The 23,630-nt window shown below is 35.6% G+C and overlaps 1 protein-coding gene across 1 annotated transcript in view; it reads left to right on the forward strand.

The window, feature by feature from the left end:
• The first annotated feature begins 608 nt into the window (after positions 1-608).
• Positions 609-23,630, forward strand: part of IGF1R (insulin like growth factor 1 receptor) — a 363,516-nt gene continuing 340,494 nt past the window's right edge. The window contains exon 1 of the mRNA XM_031955519.1: positions 609-799. Within this exon, the coding sequence (XP_031811379.1) occupies positions 706-799 (94 nt within the window). The 5' untranslated portion in view covers positions 609-705. The remainder of the gene's footprint in view (positions 800-23,630) is intronic.

Consider the following 23,630-nt stretch of genomic DNA (forward strand, 5'->3'; position numbering starts at 1 on the left):
ATTTTTTGGAAGGCGCCTGTAGCAGCAGCAGTGAGAGAGGAGGAGGGAAAGGAGAGGAGGAGGAGGAGGGGGAAGCCTCTTCATTCATTTTTATTCCGCATTTTTACCCATTTTCAGCCTCTTCAGCAACCTGGACTTTGGGGGATATTTAAAACTGCGTCGCATCATTCCGACGTGGATACTTTGCGGCGTTTGGAAGCCTTTCCCTCTATTTTTGGTTGGGCTTGTTTTTCCTTGCAAGGATTGATTTGGATTTTTTTCCCTTTCTTTGCAGTTTTTTCCCCTACTGCCTTTCTGTGTGTGTTTGAAAATGGAGGTTGAAGATGCAGACTGCCAGCCTCAATGTGCTTCATGTTTGCTACTTCTGTGTCCATTGTATCACTGCAGCCAGCGCTGAGGGGGGTTTGTTACCTTTTCTGTAGCAAACACTACAAATACCTACATATCTAAAGCATCAAAATAGCGTTGTTTTGGGAGTGTGTGTCAGCTTCGACAGCCACAGCATCGACAACACATCGACCCACCAGGAGGAAAGAAATAATTTTTTAAAAAATTACAATTTTCGAAGATCTATTTTCTCATCTGGAATATTATTTTTCTCCCTTGTTTCTGGAGGGGGTGTGGGGGCGGCAGTGTGAGTTTCGGACTCCCCCCTATCCCCCTTTTTTTTTTGGAGAAAGGGGAATTTCGTCCTAAATAAAAGGAATGAAGTCTGGCGCCGGAAGAGGGTCCCCGACCTCACTTTGGGGGCTTCTGTTTCTCTTTTCTACACTTTGCCTTTGGCCAACAAATGGAGAAAGTGAGTATCTCTCTCATCTATGTTTCGACTGTGAAGTATGTCTTTTGCACTGCGGTAACTTTTAGTTTAAGGGGCCGCTGTCCTATTTTTCTGTTCAAAAATTTGCATCTTCAAGCCTATTTAGAATCTAGAGTTCAGGGCTGGTCTTTTTTTTTCCGCTTAATATGGTGTTGTGGGGGTGTGTGGGGTGCCTGGAGTAGAGGGGAGAAAGGAGTAAGTATGTGTGGGGGAGGCGGTGGCTCCCCCTACCCAAGACCAAGGTTAAGCACTTTCATCCAAGTGAAATAGCTTTACTTTTTGTTTCTTTCCCCAAAACAAAACCCAAACACTCTCTTGACTCAATTTGGTAATTAACATTAGTATCAAGTTTGTCTACTTAGCTTAACTAAAAGTTCCCATTCTTGGAAGGTTCGAACTTGTACCCAGGGGATTGTAAACAACAGTCAAAAGGCCACTTTTCTTTTCCAGAAGTACCTGCTCCCTGGCTAAGACTAAAACTACATCCCCCACCCCAGTTGCCGGGGGAGGGGTGGTGGTTAAGGTGGGGGAAAGACATTTAAAGCTGACTGTGAGCTTCGTGTTTTTCAAGCCATTTGATTAAAAAGCAATACCCGCTTCCCCAGAACCACACTGAAGCAGTGTGCCAGCCTATTTGTTGTGGTTGATTACATTTCATTTGGGACCACTTAGCTAGGGGGCAGTTTCCTTTCTTAGGGGAGCTTTATGCTCTGACAGTACCCCGGAACCGAAGATGGTTTTACACACACACACACACACACACACACACACACACACACACACACACACACACACACACACACACACATCCCTACCTCTCCCCACTTTAGTAAGATAAACCCCCTTGTTTGGCCAGTGCTAGTGGGAATGGGCCACAATCTTCCACTGTGTATTAAGTGGCGGCAGGCGGGATGCCTGGAGGCGGGGGGTGGGGGGAGTGAAGGGGAGTGAGGGGGGTGGGTGGCCTGAATGGTCTCGGGGGTGGTGGAGGAGTGGGGGGGGGGTAGTTGGGGAAGTGGCCTTAAAAGTGTAACCAAATCTTTAGAACAGTATTAGAAACGATAAGTTAGAACAGAACACTTGGACTGTCTGCCCTAGAAATGCGGTGCTGCAGCTCCAGGACACGTTTCAAAACATCCTTTTTTTTTTCCCCTTCAAGGGGGAAAGGAGGAGGAGGGAGTTTGGGAGGTGGGTGGGTTTTCTCCAGATGCTTTGTGAAAACGTGGTCTCCTCTTGTTTAATCCTACAAATAAATTGCCCCTCCCTTTTCTCAGATAATATTTAGATTCCTTTTATTAAAAATATTATATAATTCTCTTCTCTTGTCTGTCTTCCCCTGCCCCCCTTTTTATCCGGCGTTTGCTTTCCCGGAATCTGCCTTTGTTGCCCACTGTTGCAAAAACGCTCTGCTCTTGTTTTCAGCGTCTCTAAGATGGAATTGTTTTTCTGCGTCGTTCCATGCTCCCCTTCCTCCGGCCTCCTCCCCCTCCTCCTTCTCCTCCTCCTCCTCCTCCTCCTCCTCCTCCCTCCCTCCCCCTCCGCCCTTGTCGGTGCCCAAGGAAGTGGCGGGGCCCTGAGCAACGCTGCAGGAAAGACCAATCCACGCCGTGACCTGGGGCCCACGAGCTAGCGCCTTCTGGCGTGGGGTTCCCCCGAGCCCCGCTGGTGGAGTCGGAGTCTTCTCCTTTCGTTCCTCCTGCTCTCTCTTCTCTGCCGCCCTTCATCTCCCCCCCGCCCCCCCAGGTGCTCAGGTTAGAAAGGTGGAGAGAGAGAATGCTAATGTCCCGTGTGTATATTTGTGGGTGTGTAGGTGCACGTTGTACACGTGCATGAGAAATCTGTGTCTCAACATTAAAGAAGTGCACACAGACACCCAGTTTATGTGCTATTTAAAAAGTAGGACAACGTGTGTTTAAAGCCCTGAGCGCGCCTTCTCTCTGTTTGTTTTGATCCAGTTCCTTCTCTTCTTCCCCTTATCCCCCCTCCCCAGTTATTATTGTAGCACTTCCTTTGCACATCGTTAATAAGCAAAATATTTCTACAAACGCTATCACTTGTAATCTGATACACTTTGTTTTGGTCATGTCTGGGTGGATAGGGGATAAGAGAATAAGAGTTTCACTGCACTTTTGAAGAAATTGGGGGCGGGGATACCTTTAAAACAAAAAACAAAAAGCACCGGGTGGAATTATAGTAAATTTGTGATGGCGTATGCTTTTTGGTTACGTTGAAAAGTTTCAGCTAAGTAGTAGAAATAGGGATAAGACAGGTCCAGCTGATTTAGTGTGCCATATTTTGTAATATCTGAATGTATACAGTTGGTGCCAATTAATTGAAAATTAGAACCAAGTTTTGGCTATTAAACCTTTTACCTAGATATCTTGGGGGGGGGGGGGAAGAGTAGAGGAGGTATGCTGTAGAATTAAATACGGTGGTAATTAAAACTAAAGACTTAAAAGAGAGTAAGCATTCTTAATTTCTTGTGAAAATGAGCATGCCTTAATACCAGGAAATCTTTACAGAATTAAAATATTTACTAGACAAATATTGAAGGTCGTATGATCAAAATGGAACTTGCTACAACCTTAATTAAAACAAAACATCTTGCTTTCCAAAGTTTCAGATCACCAGATTAGAGGGAGTTTTTTTTTTTAGTCCTTCTGTTACCCAGAATTTTAAATTTAATTTTGAATATACAGAAGGTTCTTCACGTTTAAATTTTAAATTTTAATATGGCATATAATGGAGCTGTACAGTTTCTCTAGGTTTTTGATGGCCAGACAGTCCTGGGCTTAAAAGGTTATTAATGTATTTCCTGAAAAGTAAAATATTATTCTTTACTTGTTTGGGTAAAAATATGACTTTTCTAGGAATGCTTATTTAGAAAATGTTTTGTGAATGTTTTAAAAAGTTTTAGTGACAAGAAAGTGTAGGAGAATAACAAGTAATATCCCCAGAATCCTTTAAAAAATGGTTGGTAATCTAAAGGTTGATGGATATCCAAAAGTTGCCTCAAATCCTGATTATAATGTATAAAAACTGAATTTAATACTTTCCCTATCACACTGTGAGATTCAAGTCTTAAAGAATAGATATGAATATACTTTAAATTCTTTGGAAAGAAGGTGTATCTGAATTAAATCCAAGTTATCAATCTTCATGGTAATAGTAAATTTAAAAGTTGTATCAGAGACTAATATTTTAGCTGTTATCTTTATCTCTGGGTTAAAGATTTGGGCATTTGTATTGGGCTGCAAGTATTGTGTTAAGATACTAGGAAAGGAAGGAATGTTTAAGGATTAAGTATGTGACCAAAGTAATGTAAACATTTCTTCATTTAGAAAGATAAAGTTCTCAAAACAGACAAAGCCTAATGGAAGTAATGTTTGAGTTTTTTATACCCCCTCCCATAATTAGGCCTTGTAACTAGTTGAGGTTTAAGTATTATTAATAACAGCCAATGCTGTCTATTTCGATTGGGAAGTGGGGTAATGATCATTAATATATATATATATATATATATATATTTTTAAGGGGACCTAATGATATACATATCTTTCCCTCATTTGCACTAAGTTTCCTACATCTAATCCCACAAAATTCTATTGTTGAAGAAACCTAGTTATAAGAAATTTAGATGTGTAAATGGATTGTTGTTTTAAGTATGCTTGAAGTAGCATAGATAAAATATTCAAAGAAGAAAATCTCAAATAAGGAATTTTAGGTTCCCAAGGAGGAAATAATAAGCAAACAATATTTTGGGTAGGAGTTGAGCATAGGCCATTATTTGAAGTTTAAAATCTCATGTTTGAATTCTCAAAAGAACCTTGAGAAATGTGTTAAAGTTGAAAAGAATGCTTCTTGAATCTGTGAGCTACAAAAATCAACAGGATAAATTTGCTTGACACTTTTAACCAAACTATCTCATTACTGTGATTTTAGAGTCTGAGAACTTTCATTAAAAAAAAAAAAAAAAAAAAAAAAAAGACAACAATAACAACAACAAGAACAAAAACTTAAGGTATTCCAGGGAAAAGGCACCTGCAGAGAATTAAGGATTGATTTTTTGTCTGCATTATTAGAGTTCACATAGGGGACAAAGAATTTAGTATTAGAGTATTTGCCTTTTTTGGGGGAACCTAACAACTTAATGAAAGTCATATTTGTTACATAAAATACTTTATTTTGAAATAACATCCATCTTGCAAGGGAAATTTAATTTCGATTAAAAAATAAGGCTAATTTTTATTACTTCTTTTTAAAAAAAAGTTTTGAGACAGTAACATAAGCAATTTCTGCTTAGCTCTTTGAAATGTAACCCCTGTAACTGGTGGTACAGATTATAAGAAAGAACATTAAATAGGAAAAACATTTTCTTAATATTGCCAATTTACTCTAGTTCTTACTTATTTGATTATTTGAAATTATACTTTTTGTGAAATATACTCAGGAGACAAAATGGACATTAGAATTAAAGCAGAGGCCAGTTCTCAAATAGTCAAATGAGTGGTCTGGAAACTAGCTATTAAAATGATAATATGATGCTTTAGCATCAGCTGTTTTAAGAATTTTCTACTAAATTTAAGCTGGACATTTGTTTTAAAACATACAATGTGATAATTATGTATATTGTATATATTTGCTTTTGATCTTTAACTTTCTGTTTGATCAGTGATAAAAATGTTTCCTGGTCTTCCTACTGTTGCAAGATCAATATATTAAGTGAAAATCAACTGTATCATTTTCACTTGTTGCAGTATAATTTGCAATTGTCAAGACAGGTGTTCAAGGGACAACAATTTTTCTTTTATCCTGCTTCATTGGTTTTGTAAGAATATAATGTGTGGCAAAGTACTTTATGAGCTCCTGAATGTAATGAAGCTACTTGAATAAAAATATCATGTATTTTCTAAAATAGTTGGTAGGTTTTAAATTAGAACAGGATACATTTATGTATTTCTCACCAGCCACTTATGAACAGTACCTTTTAAATATTTTTAAGGTATTTCTTTTTAATATCTTCTTGTCTTAAGGCAAAGAAAAACCTCCAATGTACTGGTATATCATATACTTATGTCCTTTATACTATATTAATATTTTCCCTCATTTTGGAGCCTTACTGTTTATCATGGCAGATATGAAAACATTTACTGATCTGGGTCAGAGACACTTATTTTGTTACTTGTTTATGACAATTGAGATGAAAAGTGAAACAATTGTAGTGGTATGTTTTATCTTCTGCTAGAACCTTAGAAGTCACAGATGCATGCATGAATATTTCATAGTGTGTCAGAACTGTGAGAAAGATGGGGCAATTTTCAGATGTTTTCTGGACTTATATGTTGCTTGGTTTTCTGGAATTATTCAGGAGATCCTCTTAGCAAATTATATGGATGGGTATAGCACTTTTAAAATAAGTCATCATTTAAAATAATTTGAAGCATGAAAGTGACATGAAAGGCAAAGTTGGAATAATGAAATCTCCAATGTGAAGTTTTAAAATGTATGGGCAGCTCATCTTTAGGTGCTGATCATTTCCTTGTTGTGTTTTCAAAACATTAAAAAAAACACAACAATCACCAAATCATAATTCAGAGAAGAGGTATGTATACTGTTGAGCCAGCTTGCTTTGATACTGTTTTTCTTAGCCAAGTCATGACAGGTGCTTTCTGAGTTCAAAAGATGAACTCATTTCAATTGTACTAAATATATAATACAGACTCACAATCACACATACTCTCAATAAGTAGTTTCTTGACTTCTGTGTCTGAAACATTCTGAAGGAAAAATTCCAAAACAAACTTTGAAGACAAGAAAATGAATAATGCCTTGTAGATTTCTCTGAACCCTTTTCCAAACTGGGTATATAACATGCAAATATTATGGGTGCAACCATAATAAGATGATGAATTACAAAGTGAAATTACATTGTAATTACAAATGAGGAATTACAATTGTTTGTGAAATGTAAGCTAACTAAAAACTCTGAAATTGCCATTTTGGCAATTAAACCTTGTGACATTTAGACATGACTTGTTTTGGTGATACTTTTGATAAGTAACATTTGAGAAGATTAAACCTTAATAAGTATAGAATCCCTCAATTTTTTCCTTACTGTTGTATCTTTTTAAGGAAAGTATATATTTTACATAAAATGTTAGGTAAGTTAAGGGCATAGAGGATTATAGCAATAAAAGAATATTAGAAAATTCTGTTTCACAGAGTTGATTTATCTTAATTAAAAATAACACCTTTTGGCTCAAAGAAGTATGTTTATACTTTTCTTGCTAGGGTTAGATTAGTCAATTTTGAGAGTCAATTTTGAAGGTGGTCTTTTTAATTGTCAAAGGAAACTGCTTGTGCTATTTATGCATGTGAGCTCTTAAGTTGAGCAATTTCATACTTTCTAGTGACAAGTTTGAATTTCTTTGGGGGGAAATGTTCTCTTTAGTCTCCTTCCCGAATAAGCCAGTTCTCTGTTTTGTTTTTGAAAATATTTTATAATGTTGTAAGAATCTTTTAGAGAACTGAATCAAGAACTGTAGCAAATAATTATGTTTATTAAAAACAAGAAAGGCAAATTATATAACAAATTTTATCTTTTTCTCTGGCCTGCCTCACCAAGACTTTCGAATATTTGTCAGTTGGCATTCTTATTTGCTAAGACTTGGGAGAAAATACTTCTTGTTTACATTGTAAGATGAATACATACTATTGAAATAACTTGTAGTTTGTATATCATAGTTACTGTTGTTTGTGGTTCAAAAATGTGAATAGTGAGGGAAGAAAATTTAAAAATCTTTCTTTTGTTTTCCTTTGCAACTGTTAATGCTAGTGATAGCCCTTTCGTTTCTTAAGACACTTGTTTCTGCACAAGTCCAATTGAACACAGTGATTTCATCTCTCATGTGATGGCAGTGAAGCACATACTTTTTTATTAGAATATTGCTGTGCCTAGCCATAAAATATATTATCATGTGCAAACCTGTTATTGATGTCATTACATACTATAAAGACAGTTCTGATTACTTGAAATATAGTATACTTTGTTATATGTGTAATCTCCAATTTTTTTCTTCTTGCCTTTATGGGATTCAATTTTTTTTTTTTAATTACTACTCCAAAATCTTTTTTTTTTAAGGTATGAAAAGTTGAAGATTTCTTTGAGGATAACATTTGAAAAATAAAAGTCAAGGGCTGTATTTTCTTGAACAGTAGTCAAAGTGTGTGCTTTGTTCTTTCCAATCTGCTACTCCCAAAACAATACAAATAAAGAATAAATTAAGTGCTTAACTCAAAGTATATCCATCAAAGGTCAAGTCTAGTAGTTCTCAAAATGAAAGTTTTCTTACTCCAATGTTGCTGTTCTTCTTTTTGCAACCTGAATTTAATACTTCAAGGATTTGTGTTTTCTTTTTCAGCATAAGAACTTCCTTAACTAATTATTGTAGCCTATGGTCCAACTTGTGAAAAATTTCTTCTTGAATTTTGTTATTCTATGCCTCAGGTGGAAAGCTTGATTATCAATGGATCCCATCCTTAAAAGTTTTCCATTTTGTTAAGACTGGCCAGATAATTTGCTTTGTAGATATAAATTTGGAGAATCCAATGCACCATAATAATATTATTGTTAATGGTAATAACACCTGACATTTATGTAGTACTTTAAGATTTACAAAACAATTAATATATATATACATATATACATATATATATATATATATATATATATAATATTATTTGGTCTTAGTCCAGTAGTCTTGAAGCTAACAAGTGTGTGTTGGGGATATTGGGAGATGTGAGATTGGGAAACAGGTCTCTCCTGCCTCCAGGTTCATTTCACCTTTCCCACTACACTATATTGAGACCTTGACTTAGGACTTGAATAGAAGTTGAACATTTAAAATGTATTAGGCATTCTTTTTTTTAATGATGATTTAACAGCTATCTTAACTTTCTAACTATAACCACACAACTTGGCTTTTAAATTATTTAAGACTTAAACAATCCACTTTTTTCTCTCAAGTCCTGCCTGGATGCTCAGTCACATCATGAAGGTGACCCTGGGTTCTTAAAGTCTCCTGTCTGTGGGTTATTATCACTGGAAAATGCTAACCAACAAACTGGAAAGGCCTTTTCATACCAATATTGGAAAGGCCTAGCTCCCTACTCTAACTTTTGCCTTTTGAGAAGTCTAACAAAACGCAGAGAAAAATCACTGGAGAATTGGCTTTCAAGTGATGAATATTCTCAGATATTGCAGTCCATGAAGACCTTCTGCTCAGGTAGCAATGCCATATTGATTGATTCTGGAATCATCTACATCAATGAAATTGTGGATCCTTGAAGTATTGAAGTTCAGGCATACAAATGCATTATTTAGCTTTAAACACAATTTTATAATAACATTTAAACATTTTACTGGGGTGTTTTGAAAGTTTCATTTTATTTAGAGTGCCCTCAGTATTTTATCTGTGAATTATTGGAAGAATATCAAGTAAGCAGGGAAAACTCCTGATTTTAGCCACATGCTTTTCAATAAAGAGTTTCAAGTTATAGAAGATATACTAGTGAGTAACAGATAAGTTCATGTAGGGAGTTTTGCTGATGACTTAATAATCCAGAGTGGTATGTGAGCAAGATATAAGAGAGAAATAGAAAGCTTGCAATTGAAATTCAGAGAAGAGAAATTACAGTTTTCAGGACCCCATCACCATAATTTAACTGGTTATACCAGCCTTGCAAATGTTTTTCAAAACCGTCAGATGCAGAGCTCTTTTGGAATTGCAAAATTTTCACTGGCTGAGTCTACATGAATGATGGCTATTCATCTTTTCCTCTTTCTCCCTTAGACTATTCCTTACGAGGCTAGGATAGATGGAAAACCAATATTATTGGGACTTTCCCCTATAGTAGTATAGATTCTCATAAAATTCCAAGAGAGCAAACTTGAAATAAATGCCATAGGTTTACCACTTGACTTCCGGAAGTCCCACTGCTCAGTCCATAGAAAAGACAAAGAAATGTATTTGGAGTAACTGAATTCATTACTATTTATGTCATGGACAAATTTCATTTCCTCTTTTGGGCCTCAGTTTCCTCATCTGTAAAATGGGGATATTTTAACTAGTTTATCCTAAGGGGCTTTTCTATTATACTCATATATTACAATTTATTCATCTGATTGATGGGCATACATAAAATTTGTTTGCTATTACAAGAAATACTACTATGGATATTTGTGCATATATGGGAATTTTAAATTTTGTTTTTTACCTTAACGAAATTACTATGTAGTGATGGTATCAAAGGATTGGTATGGTTATTTCCTTTGTATAATTCTGGAACAGTTGGACCAATTCAGTTTTCTTTTTCCCGTACTTTATTAGTATGTTGTCTTTTTTCTTTTTCCTTTCCTTTTCTTCCCTTCTTCCTTTCTCTCTTCTTCTTTTCTCTATTTTTTTTTCATGGCCACTTCTCTCCCCCCCTTCATCTTTACTAATCTGATAGGTGCTAAATTTTAAAGAATGATAAATTGCAGTTCATCTAAAAGAGGGTGGCTATGACTTTAAAGGGTTATCATGCTATTTAATGATGATTTCATAGAATTGGGGGGTATTAAGTCAGGAGAAGATACAACTTGACAAGTGTTGGAGGAGATACATAATAATGATCTTAGAATATTTCTAGGGTTGTCATAGAGAAGAGGAATTAAATATGCTGTGCTTGCTTCTGGAGCATAGCTAGGGCCCATGGATGAAAATGGGGTGGGGGTCAGTAGTTTTTATATTTAAAAGGGAAAAATCCCTAATGTTTTGTTTTAAAATGGAATGAGACCTTGGAGCTTCTAAGAAAACTTGAGATGATCATTAGTCCAACCCTTTCATTTCACACATAAGAAAATTGAGGACCATAAGATCACAAGGGCAGTAAATTGTAGAGCTGAGAATCAAACCAAGAAACAAATTTTAAAACTTGTACTTCCATCTTTACCTTCCCACCTTTGGCCCCACTATAGTAGTGACTTGTCACAGAAAGTCTTTAGGAAGGTGGATGACTACTTGTTGGAGTAAGTTATAGATGAAATTTATATCATGATTAGGATTTGAACTGTTATCCCATAAATCTCCCAATAACTCTATTCTATAATTTTTCAAATTTTATAAATGAAAAAATTTTTTCTTTAATTAGAATATCATTTTTTCCTGAGAAACCCTGTTATTGAATTTGTAATGTGTATGTCACCAAGTCCTATTATTTCTTCATTTGAAAGTTTTTGAATTTGTCACATCTCCTCTGATGTTATTGTCCTCGTCAGTGCCTCATTACCTCATGTTTGGGTTACTGCATCAGCTTCCTAGCTGATCTTTCTGACTTCATCTGCTCTTGTTTCTAATCCTTCCTGCACACTGCTGACAAGCTCATCTTCCGACAGGATTATTTTCATCATGACTCTTCCTTCTTCCAGAACCTACATGATTCCTGATTCAAACAAGTTCAGGTGCTTCTACCCGGCCCCCTTTACCTTTTCAACTTAATTTCCCACAATCACCAGTATATATCTAGGCCTTGCTGTCACTAGTCCCTATTTGCCTCATGTATAAATTGGTATGGTATTGACAGTACCCTTACATGATTAAAAATAAGGAGCCAGGGGGCCAGGTAATATCTTAAAGTTAATGTCTGTTCTATATGAATATGTGTGTTTGTTTAATTCCTTTCTTTTTAATTAAGGTTAGCATAATTGTTTCCCAGATACAGCTTTGCTATCTTTGTTTTAAGGTCTTTTCCCTAAGCTAAAATGACCTTTTTCCTTGTTTCCAAATTCTAAAAGGCTAAGTAAGTTGTCTTACCTTCTTCAGCAATTTTCCTTCCTTCTTGGAATTTTTGTTATAAAATTTTAGTAAGTTACCTCATTTTGTTTTCTAAATTTAAGCGTTTCATTTTTTCAACTTGTAGTATCACTGTATAGACTAAATATTAAAAAATTAGGTTTTTGGTTATCCTATCAATTAGCTGTGAGACCTTGGACAAATCATTTACTCTCTATAAAGATTTGCTCTGAAAAACTGTTTTCCCATCTTAAGATGATAAATGTTTTATTTGAGATGATCTTTTATATCCCTTTTTGAGCTCTGTTCCATATCCCTGCCACCTCCCTGCTTAACTTATGAGGATGTACCAAATACAAATAAGAGAACATATGGGAAATTTTATAGGATAAATGCCTTAATTTTGGTCCTTAATTTTTCCCCCTATTTCCTGTTGCATGTTAAAGAGAACTATAGCTATAGGGCATACATATTTGATAATTATGTTGTGGAATATACTATGTGATCTTGCGTAGATGTTTGACCTCTTTGTGGTTATATCCAGCACTTTCTCATCTATATGCTTTATTCACATTAGAAAATGCCATTCTTGCCCCCTAGTCTTTGCCTTTTGAAATTCTACCAGTCCTACAAATTTCTCAAATGCTACTTGTTTCATGATCCCTTCAGAGGGAAATTCTTAACTTCCACTGAACTTACATAATGCTTTGTACCTCTTTTGTTTTTAGTATATTCAATCTTGAATTATACTTATATGTTTATGTGTGTGCTCTATTTTCTTTTTAAAAATCTCAGTGAATAAATAGTAGTTAATTATTAGATCATACGTTAAGGTTTGTAAAATGCTTTTAATACAAATATTTGATCCTGACATAACTACTCTTGAGAGTGGGTGCTATTATTCTCCCTATGAGAAAACTAAGGCAAATGGAAGCTTAGTAATTTAGCCAGTGACCCACAACTAGTGATTGCCTGAAGTTAGATTTGAATTTAGGTCTTCATGACTCTTGTCTAGCACTCATCTAACTATATTAGCAAATATTTATTTTCTCTTCCTCCTACTTCCTCCTTACCTTGGAAAACAAAACAGAACTCTCATAATAAATATGTGTAGTCTAGCAAAACAAATTTTCACATTGGCTGTGCTCAAAAAGGTATCTCATTTTACATATTGAGAATATCACCTCTTTCTTAAGAGATGGATAACATTTCTCATGACCAGTACTCTAGATTCATTGTTTATCAATCAGTAAGGACATTAAGAGATCTGAAATCTTTAAAAAGCTTTTCCTTTTAACCGTGTTTTTGTATAAACTTTTATATAAAATTGTAGGTTCTGCCTTTGCATCAGTTGATAGAAATCTTTCAAGCCTTCTCTGAAATTCCTGACATTCTTTATGCCACAACAGTATATTCCATTACATTTATATCTCATAATTTATTCTACCATCCTCTAATTGATAGATGATTTCCCCTTTCTTAGTTTCTTTGCCATCACAAAAATAATTTCTCTAAATATTTTTGTACATAGAAATCTATTTCCTCTTCCTTTGAACTCTTTAGATGTAGCCTTATGGTAAGAAATCTGTTTTTTGTATGCTATATATTCTTTCTATATGTTAAAATCTATATGGCAAGGAACCTTGGCTTTATTATCTTTGTTTCTCTTCTATAACCTAGTGTAGTGCTTTGTCTCCCACCCCTTAGCCCCCAAGACCTGGAATCATAGGGCATAAAGAACTCTCTAGTGTGGAAGCTCCTTCCTCTGTCACATATTAACAACTCTGTTACTTATCCTATGAGAGTTAAATCTATGGAACTGAGAGTGTTACTAGCTAGCATGTCATAAGCAGCTCTTAAACCATGGTCCTCCTAACCTCAAAGTCAGCAGTCTGTCCACACTATGTCATGACTTGACTTTGCTCATACTAGGTACTTAATGATTTCAAGTAGTTGAAAAATGTTAAGTAAGTTGCATTGCTGAAATAAAATGCACTATTTTTCTATTTTTTTTTTTCTATTAAACTGCAGGTAGTACTTGTGTTTTGCTTCACCTTTTATTTATTTGTTTACCTGAAAGTACCTAAAATACCTAGATTTTTCCTTCTCAGGCCCTAATCCACTTATTCACCAGTTTTCATCAATGACCAGAATATATATTTAGCATTTCACCTTAACAATGTGCCACCTAGTGGTAAAAATAAAAGAGTAAGCTGTTTAAGAGCTCAAGCTTTTATGAGTCTTCTTCGGAGGGAGGAAGTAGGATAAGAAAAGTGCAAAATTCCTTTTCCCTTTTCACTTCATCATTGATTTTTCAGGAACAGATTGCCCCCAAGTTATTGCGAAAAGTCAGATGCTGAATGTATGAAAACATAAACAGTCTAACTTGATTTAGAAAAATAGCTTTTTATTGCAATCTTTTGTTTTTTGTGACCTTCACTTTTCAACATGAACTTTCCTCTTAACACCCCTCCCAGAGAACTATCCCTCATGTTAAAAAAAATTTTTTTAAAGGAAGAAAAAAATTGTTCAACAAAGTTAACCAATATATTGAAAATTTTTTGACATTATATACCGTTTTCTGTAGTCCCCAACCTCTGCAAAATAAATGAGGAGAAATAGGTTCTTTTTAAATTTAATTTCCTTTTTGTATGACATTCCAAGTTAAAACTGTTTATTGTTCCTACCTCAGGATGGAAAGTAGGAGCAAATTTAGTTGGTACAATTCATCTGACAGTGATGGGCTGAATCTGATTTAATCCTGAAGTAGTTTGTTTCCTTTTCTACCATGAGCTGTGTGGATAGTGGATAAACTGAGAAATAGAAACGACACTAGGGGACATCATCTGTATGCCACAAGGATAGCAAAAGCAAAAGGAAGAAATCTGTGATGACCACCTATCGCTTACAGCTCTTAGCTTCTTTCTCCATTTCTCCCTATCTTCTCCAGATAACACACTCTCTGCTCACTCACTCTAGCTTTCAATTTTTAGCTCTTATAAATTACTTCTGCACTAAGAGCCTTATTGCTCCCGAGCAATGTCCTGACAAAATTGTAAATGCAGTTAGTCTCCTCTTATTTGCCATACCTGCATGATTGAGGACTCTACAAGAAACTTGCCTTCTACAATAGTAAACATTAGTAGTTGTTTGCCTCTCTCTCTGTCCCAGACTCGGGCTTGAAGTCTGACAAGACACCTCCTCCAAGATTTTATCTCCTCTCTTTTTTTTCCCTCTGGAGGGAGAGGTGACCCTGCTCCAAACTAACTCTCTGTAGAAGAGAGAGGTGGAAACTGCCTAATACTTTAAAAATGTTTCCTACTTTTTGAAGAATTTAGTGGTCTGCTGAGTCTAAGGTCTTCTATTGGATTGGTGGATTTCTGTAGGACAGACCAATAGGGTGAATCTGTATCCATATCTCTTGCTGTAGAACTGAAAGCAACTCCAGTTATCCCTTCTCACTTTCTTTTTCCTCCTGAAATTTCTCCACCAGTAATAGGGCCCTGAATGTCAAAGGTCCTGCCTATTAGGGTTTCTTTCTCACTCCCATAACTGTGTCCTCTTAGAATGCGCTATCTCAGGCCTCTGTTGAAGAGAGATGTCTATTAATTCTTTTCTCCTCTGTTTTAACTTTGGTACCATTATTGCTTTTCTCTCAGATAACTTTGGTATTGAGATTCCCACTAGGGTGGTACAATCCCTGGACCCCCAGTTCTTTTTTATTATTAGATTTTATTTTACTTTTAGATCTAAATTCTCTGTTCTGTCTCCCTTCCTCTCCACATTAATTAATAAAACAAGGAAAATAATACATCTGTAACAAACATATATAATCAAGAAAAAGAAGTTTAGACTTATTTCTGAATCATTGTTCAAGCAGCCCCCTGAGATAGATGAAGCGCTGCTTATTCTGCTTATTATTATTGGGGCTTATTATTAGGCCAGATTCATTAGGCACATCTTCCTCCTTACTCCCAACAAAAAATTGAGGCTTACTGCTAGGCCCTGAGGCCTATCGGCCCCAGAGCCTCTTCCCAGCTCTTCTGCTGTCCTACAGGATTGTCTTTCCTATCCTATCACAGATCAATGATGGTGGTCAAATGATCTTAGGCTCTGCACTTTTGATGCCAACTGGAAGCATCCCCCAACATAATGAAGTCAAAGGATCAGTGTTGAAATGCTGTTTGTTTCATGAACTCTTTGTTTGTGGGCAAGTTATTTCTCTTTTCTGAGCTTTAATATCCTTTCTTGTAAAATGAGAGGGTTGAACTGAAGTGACTTCTACTGCCCCTTTTGGCTCCTCAATCCATAATCCTGTGAATGGCAGTTGGCTTTCAGTTTGACTAGATTTTGTGGTGTAGCCAGCTTCTTCCCCAAGGCTCATTGGATGTTTGTTCATCTTGTCTTCTGAGGCTTTCAGTCATTAAGTTCAACTAGTATTTGTCACTAGTAGGTTTTTTGGAGTGGGGGTGCACAGTTAAGGGCTCCTGAAATTCCTGGCTTGAATCTTTCTTAAAGAAATCTTCTCCAGAGTGGACTTTTCTCAGTCCAGAAAGGCTTTTTACCTCTTGAAATCCATCATCTCTCAGTTCAATTCAGCAAACCTTATGAAAGTACTTATTGTGTGTTAGTCATTGTGCATATCCCAGCTTCTTAAATTGTGATTCATAATCCTATATAGGATCTCATTACTGAATGTGGGGGGATTACAAAATTATGATTTGTTATCAGTAAATATTTGATTTCTATATCTATATACCCAGGGTTATGTAAAAATTTCTCTGGCAAAAAGGGATTAAAAGTGGAAAAAGTTTTAAGAACCTGTGGTGTATGGAAACACACAAATTAAAACAGTCTCTTTCCTTGAATAATATTTGTTCTGATGCAGTTGTAATACTCCTAGTTCTGTGTGAGTACCTAAGCGTAGTCTAGAATTCTTCCTCTTTTCCCGACAATTGATTTTCTTTCCTTCTCCATTCTACGATCTTGTAAAGGGTACAACAACAACCTCTGTGAGGAGGATGAGGAGGAAAAGGAGGAGGAAGAGGAAGAGGAGGAGGAGGAGGAGGAGGAGTACTACTATCACCACCACCTTCTAGTCTAAGACAGTCCCTCTGAAATTTCCAGTTAAAAAAAAAAGGCCACTTATTCCCAATCAATTGAAAATTTATTAAGTGCTTATATACTGGACACTGTGCTGGGAGCTAGTGATCCATATAATGAATAAAATAATCCCTACTCACTAATCAATCAGTAATATGCAGTTTTAAGTCTAGCTAAAGTAACACTACCAAAGAAAGGCTAATGTGCTCTTCTTCTTTTCCTTGGAAATGGGTAGAGATCTCATTCCTGGATCTTGAGGAGTAAAAATTAACCTCACTATTTTCCTAGGCCCTGGGCTGTTCCTACTACAACTATGTAAGATGACAGGGAAATGGGAAAGCCAACTTTATAATTTACTGGTCTGACTTTTAATTTTAACCTGGTTTCATGTGATTGTAGATTTAGTTCTGGAAGGGACCTTACAGATCATTAAATACAGTGGTTCTCAAAGTATGGTGCAGTGAATCCTGGAGGGTCTCTGAAATCCTTTCAGAGGGTCTACAAATTCAAAATTAGTTTTTTTTTCTATTTATGATAAATATATATTATGTAACCCATAAAACCAAAAACTCTTTGGACATATTCTCAATAGTTGTTAATACTGTACAGATACTGAGAAAAAGAGTTTGAGAACTACCGATCTAGTACAATTCCTTTATTTTTGCAGAAAAAGAAACAGAAGTGGTAAAACTAAAACAAAAAAACCCAAAAGTTCAGGATTTGAACTTGGACCTTCAGACTCCAAAACTAATTATTGTCCCATTCTCACTATGTAAATGCTCGATGCCCAGGTTGTTGCTTACAGTAGTATCCTATTTTGAGAACAGGAGACAGAAGATGTGTTTAGCTAGTACAAAAGGCAGTGCTGCATCAATTTTATCATCATTTTTCTCCGTATGTGTTGGATGAGAATATTAGAACAATCTAAGCTAAGATCCCTGCATAGCACTTATCTCCACAGCAGCCCTCATCGGTGTTCCATGGATTCTCGGTCCACTGGATCACTCTCACTAGCAGCTTTTTATGATTCCACATTTCTATATATCCTGGGACCATCACCTGTATTTATTATTAGGCCTTCTTCCCAGCACAGTGGAACCAAGGCCCTTCTGAATCTCTGCCACCTCTTGACAAAATCCTTAGGATGTGATTCTGCCTCAGAATTGCTGTACTTTTTTATGTATCTCAGGCCTGGCAACAATGAGTTATATAATAGGAAAAAATGTAAAGCTATTTCTAAAGTTAGTATCAGTCAACTTATTGTACTCCTTCATCTGGGCTGATTTATCTAGCATGCTCTTAAACTACTCAAGTTTAGTTAAACTTTTAATATATATTTTTACTAGACTTTAGGACATTATGAGTCCCTTTAAGATAAGATTGGAGATAAAACTACTGATTCTGTTTTGGAAAATATAACAAGACTTATTTTCCATTTACATGTTATAATAATTGCTAGTATTTTAGAGTTGTTTTTATGAGTTCTCCCTGAGGTTAGATTGACCAAGGTTTTTTGGAATCCTAAATAAATCTACTCTAAACACATAATGGTATCACTTTATGGCTGGTATTGGGGCATTCATGGTAGCCTAATGGGCATAATGGTGCTTCCTTAGACTGTTTTCATAAGTTATTCTGTTTCTTGAGAGATTTGACTTATATTTATAGCAAAATTTTTATAGAAATGAATTGTGTTTTAGCTGGCTTCAAGGATAAATATTGGCATGTAATGGAATAATAGTTCATATTTATTAGCATCTTAAAGGTTTACAAAATTTAGTTATCTATAACAACCCTGTAGTAGGCAATTTAAATATTGTCCCCTTTTTATAGGCGAAGAAAATGAGGCTGAGGCACATAACTAATAATAATAATAAATAACATAAGTGTTTGTTTGTGCCATTTACTATGTGCCAAGCACTGTGCTATATTCTTTATGGTTATTTTTCATTTGATCTTCACAGCAACCTCAAGAAGCTTTTGTTGAGTCATTTTTCAGTTGTGTCTGACTCTTTTTGACCCCATTGGCAGAGATACTGGAGTGTTTTGCCTTTTTTTCCTCCAGTTCATTTTATACATGAAGAAACTAAGGCAAAAAGCCTTACGTGCCTTACCCAGGGTCACACAGTGATTTGAATTCATGATGAGGAATCTTCCTGACTCCATGCCCCAGTGGACTAATCTTAGGAAATAGGTGCTATCGTCATTCCCTTTTTACAGAGGAGAAAACTGAGGTAAACAGAGATAAAGTGACAATGTTGAGACTGGATTTGCAGCCCCTAGGACTGGTGGTTTATTTCCTTTGCTGTTACCAGAGCCAAGATGTGAATTTATTTCTCTGGAATTTAAATTCTTTACTCATTTAACTATAACGGTTCTTCTCAGCATATTTGTTGAGTCAGGAACTGATAACTTTTTGTGGTTGGTATTAGCTGTGCTTTTTCTCTGAAGCCTAGGTGTGTATGAAAGGAAAGACAGCAAAGGACTTATGGAAAACTTTTGGATGGAGAGGCACTTGCTATTCTCCTGGTGGTTCATCACCTATGCTCTAAGCCAGAGCATGTGAGAGGCTTACAACTTTATGAATCAATCGGGAAGTGTTTATTAATGTTTACCATGTATGAGACACTCTGGGGATCAAAGTACAAAAATGAAACACTTTTTACTTAAGAATTCCGTTCTCATAGAGCAGAATACTAGAACCTAGTATGATTTATATAGAACAAAATCATTTAATGAATATGAATCTATATGTACACACAACACAGTTAATTACAAGAGACAATGGGAGAACAGCCACTAGCAGTTTGTAAAATCAAAAAAGGCTTCATTGGACTTTAGGGAGGAAGGAATTGGAATAGTTGGCTCCTTGGCTCTCTCCACCTTCTCTTGAGATTTTTTCTATTGTATGATACATGTACCTGAAGGAACTTGTAATTTATTTACCCCGGAACATTTTGTTTGTTTTAAAAATCTGTGCCAAATCTGTTGGTGCAGATTTTTTTCCTTATTATTATTTTGGGAGGTTTTCTTTGGTTGTCTGACATGACTACTTTGGTAGTTTGGTAAGTTGGAATAAATGTTGACTAGGAAGCCAGGAGGCCTGGGTTGTAATCTAGTTCTATGATGTGATCTCAGACAAGCCATTTTAACCTCTTTGGGTCTGAGATTCTAAGATTGAGAGCAGAGATTTGAGGTATTTTTTCCCTTTTTCACAAAATTTCACCCATTCCTTTCTCTCATCAACATGATCATCCTAATTTGGGTTCTCATCACATAGATTCTTTCACCTTAGTCTTTGGCACTTAAAAGGCAATCAATAAATGCTTGATTAATTGATTTAATGTGTTTTCTAGTTAAAATTGGGGGTACCACATCTAATACTTTGGTTTCTTAATATTTTTGCAATGTTTTCTATGAAACATCAACAAAATTCTATTGCCATCACATACTTAGATTGTATCATACATGTTGTGAACATGTTGTACATCTTTCCCCTCTTTAAAATATATATATCAATCAAGTTTTTATTAAGGACTTCCTATGTGCCAAGCTTTGTGGCAGGTCCTTGGGATCCAAAGACAAAAAAAATGAAACAAATTTCCACCATCAAGGAGATTCTATTCTGTTGGAAGGGGATGTATATATAGAAAAGCTTTAAAAGCTAAACAATGAAGAAATTGAAACTATTTCTAGTGATATGAAAAGATGCTCCAAGTCATTATTAATCAGAGAAATGCAAATTAAGACAACTCTAAGATACCACTACACACCTGTCAGATTGGCTAAGATGACAGGAAAAAATAATGATGATTGTTGGAGGGGAAGTGGGAAAACTGGGACATTGATGCATTGTTGGTGGAGTTGTGAACGAATCCAACCATTTTGGAGAGTAGTTTGGAACTATGCTCAAAAAGTTATCAAACTGTGCATACCTTTGATCCAGCAGTGTTACTACTGGGCTTATATCCCAAAGAGATTATAAAGAAGGGAAAGGGACCTGTATGTACACGAATGTTTGTGGCAGCCCTTTTTGTAGTGGCTAGAAACTGGAAACTGAATGGATGTCCATCAGTTGGAGAATGGCTAAATAAATTGTGGTATATGAATATTATGGAATATTACTGTTCTGTAAGAAATGACCAACAGGATGATTTCAGAAAGGCCTGGAGAGACTTACACGAACTGATGCTGAGTGAAATGAGCAGGACCAGGAGATCATTATATACTTCAACAACAATACTATATGATGACCAGTTCTGATGGACCAGGCCATCCTCAGCAACGAGATCAACCAAATCATTTCTAATGGAGCAGTAATGAACTGAACTAGCTATGCCCAGAAAAAGAACTCTGGGAGATGACTAAAAACCATTACATTGAATTCCCAATCCCTATATTTATGCACACCTGCATTTTTGATTTCCTTCACAAGCTAATTGTACAATATTTCAGAGTCTGATTCTTTTTGTACAGCAAAATAACGTTTTGGTCATGTATACTTATTGTGTATCTAATTTATATTTTAATGTATTTAACATCTACTGGTCATCCTGCCATCTAGGGGAGAGGGTGGGGGGTAAGAGGTGAAAAATTGGAACAAGAGGTTTGGCAATTGTTAATGCTGTAAAGTTACCCATGCATATAACCTGTAAATAAAAGGCTATTAAATTAAAAAAAAAAAGCTAAACAGAAGAAATGCTATTTTATCCTGAAAACAATAGGGAGATCCATGGGGGACTTGAAAAAAGTAGTGCCATGGTCAAATCTGCTTTTAAGGAAAATCACTTTGGTAGCAATAGGAGTGATGAAGAGAGGAAAGACCCATTAGAAAGTCATTACATACAATAGTTCACATGAGAGGTGATGAGGGTCTGAACTAGGCTGTGGGCTGTGTAAGTAGGGAGAAATAGCAAGATGGCAACTGATGTGGGATGAGGATGATTGAGGAGATAACTAACATGTGAGACTTGGAAAAAAAGGTGGTGACTTCAACAGAAATTGATAGAGGAGTGAATTTGGGGGAAAAGATAAGAGGAATGTGTTGGACCTGGTGAGTTTGAGATAACTCTAGGATATGAAGTTTGAATTGTTCAATAGATAGTTGAGTATGCAAGATTAGAGGCACTCAAGAGAGAGACTGAAACTGGATATATAGATCTGAGTCATCTGCATTGAGATGATAATTAAACCCTGGGATGCTTCTGAAGTCTGAGACTTGACATTTTTAAAAACTTGACTTTTTATATGATAGGTGCCTAATAAATGTTTATTTAAAATGGACTGATATTGCTAGAGTATTAAGGGGATTCTTAAGGATGACAGTATTATCTGTTAGCTCTTTAGATCATTGAGCTGCTTCTTGATAGATGTCAAGAATGAAGAGAAAGAAGTAATAAAGATTGGGATAACTTAGGTGTTCTTTGTAATAACAGAGTCATTGAAATCTTTGGATAATTTAGCTTTGGAATCCTTTGCTATTTTAAACATAGATTCAGTGTGCATGTTTTTTTTAGTAGGAATTTGTACTATTTATGGCCCAAGTCTCTAAAAACATACAATGATTTTGAGAGTGTCAACAGTCCAATAGCAAAAACTTAATAAAGACAAAAGTAATATAAATTAAAAGTGGTAATCATATCTCAGGCATTCATATCATTCTCAGGCATCATAAACAGATGGATTAAACTCCTTATATGAGTTCTAAAGAACTTATCTACTCCCTGAAACACATCAGAAAAGGGAAAACAGTTCAGAATTCAGTCTTGGTTTACAAGCGTAAGGTTCCATACTTTGTACCTCTCAGTGTTTTTCAGGTATCCCTCAGGGCTGGCGAGAGATTGGAAAAACCTTTTGCCTAGGTTCTGGGGTTATTAGGCTACTGCCAGAAATCCTAGGAGATGTCATGGAAATATTTAGCTATGTAGCCATTGTTTTATCATCCCCACTCTGATTGTAGGTAAATCTACTTTACTTTTTAAACCTCCAATTTTAAGGGCTGCCTGCCAATCAAAATTCTCACCCAGTGATACCTTAATACTAAATATCTATAAATATATCCCACATAAACAAAAACTTTGTGGGTGGATCCTCAATAATTTTAGCAGTATAAAGATACCGAGAACTAAAGTTTGAAAACCACTGGCTGTAAAAGGATATTCTCTTATTCCAGAATGTAAAGCTATTTGTCTAGATCAGCAGTTCTTAAAGTGTGGTCCTCATATCCCTTGGGGTTCTCAAGATCCTTTCAAGGTCTGTGAGGTCAAAACTGTTTTCATAATAATGCTAAAACATTATTTACTCATTAAAATACTCCTCCCTTTTCCAACTATATATCTGTTTGAGACCGGATTTTCTTCATATTATTTCAACCAAAACAACATATTGCAACAGATTGAATGCAGAAGCAGATCTGAGAATCCAGCTGTCTTCTATTAAGCCAGACATAAAGAAATTTGTGAAAAGATGTAAGACAATTCTACTCTTTTCATTGATTTTTTTGTAAAATAGTTATTTTTCATTAAAATGTTTTTGTTAACATAATAGATTTATTGTAAATTAATTAATGAATAAAAAGCATCAGCTTTAATTTCTAATATTAATATTAATAGATATAACCTACACAAAAAAAGCTTTTTGGGGTCCTCAGTACTTTTAAAAGTATAAAGGAGTCCTAACACCAAAAAGTTTGAGGATCTTTAGAATAGTATGAAAAGGATTTGAAAGCTAACAACTTCTAAGAAAAAATCTTTACAAGTTAGGGTACTCCTGAGGGGACTTGTATGATTGCAATATTTTTGGCAGAGAATTTAAATAAGAGGATTTAAATTTGTATTTTCATTTACATGCATACACACACACACGCATATATATATATA

Source organism: Sarcophilus harrisii, chromosome 2 (assembly GCF_902635505.1).
Source record: "Sarcophilus harrisii chromosome 2, mSarHar1.11, whole genome shotgun sequence".
In the NCBI taxonomy this organism is placed as follows: Eukaryota; Metazoa; Chordata; class Mammalia; order Dasyuromorphia; family Dasyuridae; genus Sarcophilus; species Sarcophilus harrisii.